Here is a 2,614-nt window from a genome sequence, read left to right as displayed (position 1 = left end):
GATTGGGGGGGCAAGGCGGGCGACGGAAGGCCGATGCCTCCGTTGCCCGGCCCTCTACAGAATCCACCCCCCAAACCTCCAGGTATTTCCCTCCTTAGAGCTGGCAACCCTACATTCCCCTCAGTGCCTGTTGGTAGGCAACTAAGCTTGGTCCTGTCACCTACTTTGGCCTTTGGGAGAAAACACATTGGGGCCAATCCTGATAGGGTTGCCAACTCCAGATGGGAAATTCCTGGAGATTTGAGGGATGGAGCCTGAAGAGGGTGAGGTTTGAGGAGGGGTGGGACCTCAGACAGGTACACTGCCATAGACTCCACCCTCCAAACCAGTCAGTCCCACATAGGGAACCATTGTTGCCAATCTCCAGGTGAGGGCTGGAGAGCACTCAGTATTACAACTGTTCTGCAGAAGGGAGGGCAGAAGTCAGCTGAAGTCAAAGGGGCAGATAATGGTAGGTTGGTGGCTAGCTGGGAAGGAGATGGGGTTGCCAACTACATGCTGACAAATTCCTGGGGATTTGAGGGGTGGAGCCTGGAGAGGGTGGGGTTTGCAGAGGGGTGGGACCTCAGACAGGTAGAATGCCATAGACTCCACCCTCCAAACCAGCCATTTTGTCCTGGGTAACAATTGCTGCCAATCTCCAGGTGAGGGCTACAGATTACTCACAATTACAACTGCTCTTCAGGTAGCAGAGATCAGTTCCTCTGGAGAAAACAGTGGACTCTGTCATTATACCCTGCTGAGGTCACCACAGCAAATTGACACTGTTTGCCCAAAGCCAGAGCACTCCCCCAGAGCCTCTTTCTAGATCTCGTTGTATTGTTTTCACAATGGGCTTTACTGCTAGTTGTTCTATAAATTGTCACTATTTTCTATATTTAGGCATAAATAACTGTATGCCTCATTGGTAGGGAAGGACAGTGAAACTCTGCATTTGATTTTTATAGTGCCTCTAAAATAGGTTTTCAAAGTGCATGATATTTTTAAAACCCTTATGTTTTAATAATTCACAATTTTGTTTATATGTTGTTGATAGCCATCTTCTAGAATATTTCAAACGCTTCCACCTAAAGGACATCATGGGAGAGGACTGGAATCAACCTCCTTCAGATCGGTGGACATAACGTCAGTCACATCAAAGACATCAAGAAAAAAACAGCTAATAAAATACACAATAGATTCCTAAATGAGAGATATCAAGTACTTTAATTAGATATCTGTCATGATTATAATGGCTTAGCCAGTTAAAATAAATGACTGTATTATTTTGTCAGTAACACTTACCTATCACTCTTCTTCCAAACAGACACAAGGATTATAATCATATATATGATATGCAGAGTACAAGAAGGCAGGTCACTACTGCAAGGAGTCACAATTTAAAATTTGATATTTGGGTGACATCCTGGGGAGGGGAGGGAGATGTAGGCAGGATAAATTTTGGAAAGAATATTCATTCAGTCAATGTATGCATACTTGGTGGTATCTTTAGCAAGAGAATGGGACCAAGAGTTTATGCCAGAGGCTTTATGGGAAAAGTTGATTTTTAGGAGTCACTGAAAGGAAGTGGACCAGAGGAATTACAATGGTATTCTGGGAAACAGTTTCAGGCATAAGAGACAGCAAGGCTGTATTTGTTGAATGACTGAAGTGAGTTGGGCACGGTGGCACACACCTGTAATCCTGGCTGCTGGGGAGGCTGGGGCTGGCAGATCATGTGAGCGCAGGAGTTCTGCGCTGCAGTGGGCTATGCTGATTGGGTGTCTGCACTAATTTCAGCATCGATATGGTGAGCTGTAGGGAGCCACGGCCCACCAGGTTGCGCAAGGAGGGGTGAACCAGCACAGGTTGGAGACAGAGCAGATTTGTTGAATGACGGAGGGTGATAGCCCTGAATATCATGGATGGGGTGGGGTGTATTGGAATATGTTACTGGAGAGTTTAATGGCGGGGTATGGTCATAGAAGAATAAGAGTAGACAAGGGAGTTTATCCTGCATCTAGTAGCAGACTGGAAGTCAATGCAATGAATCAAAGATGGGTGTTCCTTGGTCAAGACAATGGGAGATAGCAGTAGAATGCTGGACTGAGATAAGTGGCTGAGGTAGACCAGAGAGAGGAGATTGTGGTAGTGAAAGCAATATAGGTAAAAAGGTAAAGGTTCCCTTGCTCGAAAGCCAGTCGAATCTGACTCTAGGGTTGCGGTGCTAATCTCCGTTTCAAAGCCGAAGAGCCAGTGCTGTCCAAAGACGTTTCCGTGGCCATGTGGCCGGCATGACTAAACACCAAGGCACATGGAACGCTGTTACCTTCCCACTGAATTGGTACCTATTTATCTACTTGCAATTTCTCACTTTCGAACTGCTAGGTTGGCAGGAGCTGGAACTAGAGACGGGAGCTCACTCCGTCATGCGGCAGCTCGGTCTCGAACTGCTGAATTACCAACCTTCCACAGCCTGCAGTTCAGAGTCTTAACCACTTGAGCCACCACAGCTCCTTGGCGAAAGCAATATAGGAAGAGTATAAACCAGAGTCATTACTGTGGAGATACAGCAAAAAGGACAATTTTTTGCAAGTGGCATGACTTCACAGCATATTAAATATGAGGAGCAAAA

General features: G+C 46.1%; 1 protein-coding gene across 1 annotated transcript in view; it reads left to right on the top strand.

Annotated features, from left to right (window-relative positions):
* LOC107105880 (UPF0462 protein C4orf33 homolog) overlaps nt 1-1,124 on the top strand; it is a 43,784-nt gene extending 42,660 nt beyond the window's left edge. The window contains exon 7 of the mRNA XM_015405930.1: nt 1,037-1,124. Within this exon, the coding sequence (XP_015261416.1) occupies nt 1,037-1,124 (88 nt within the window). The remainder of the gene's footprint in view (nt 1-1,036) is intronic.
* The last annotated feature ends 1,490 nt before the right edge of the window (nt 1,125-2,614 follow it).

The sequence above is a fragment of the Gekko japonicus genome, unplaced genomic scaffold, assembly GCF_001447785.1.
Source record: "Gekko japonicus isolate JY-2015 unplaced genomic scaffold, Gekko_japonicus_V1.1 scaffold1641, whole genome shotgun sequence".
In the NCBI taxonomy this organism is placed as follows: domain Eukaryota; kingdom Metazoa; phylum Chordata; class Lepidosauria; order Squamata; family Gekkonidae; genus Gekko; species Gekko japonicus.
Note: the sequence above shows the minus strand (reverse complement) of the source record. Positions and strands in the feature narration are given on the sequence as shown.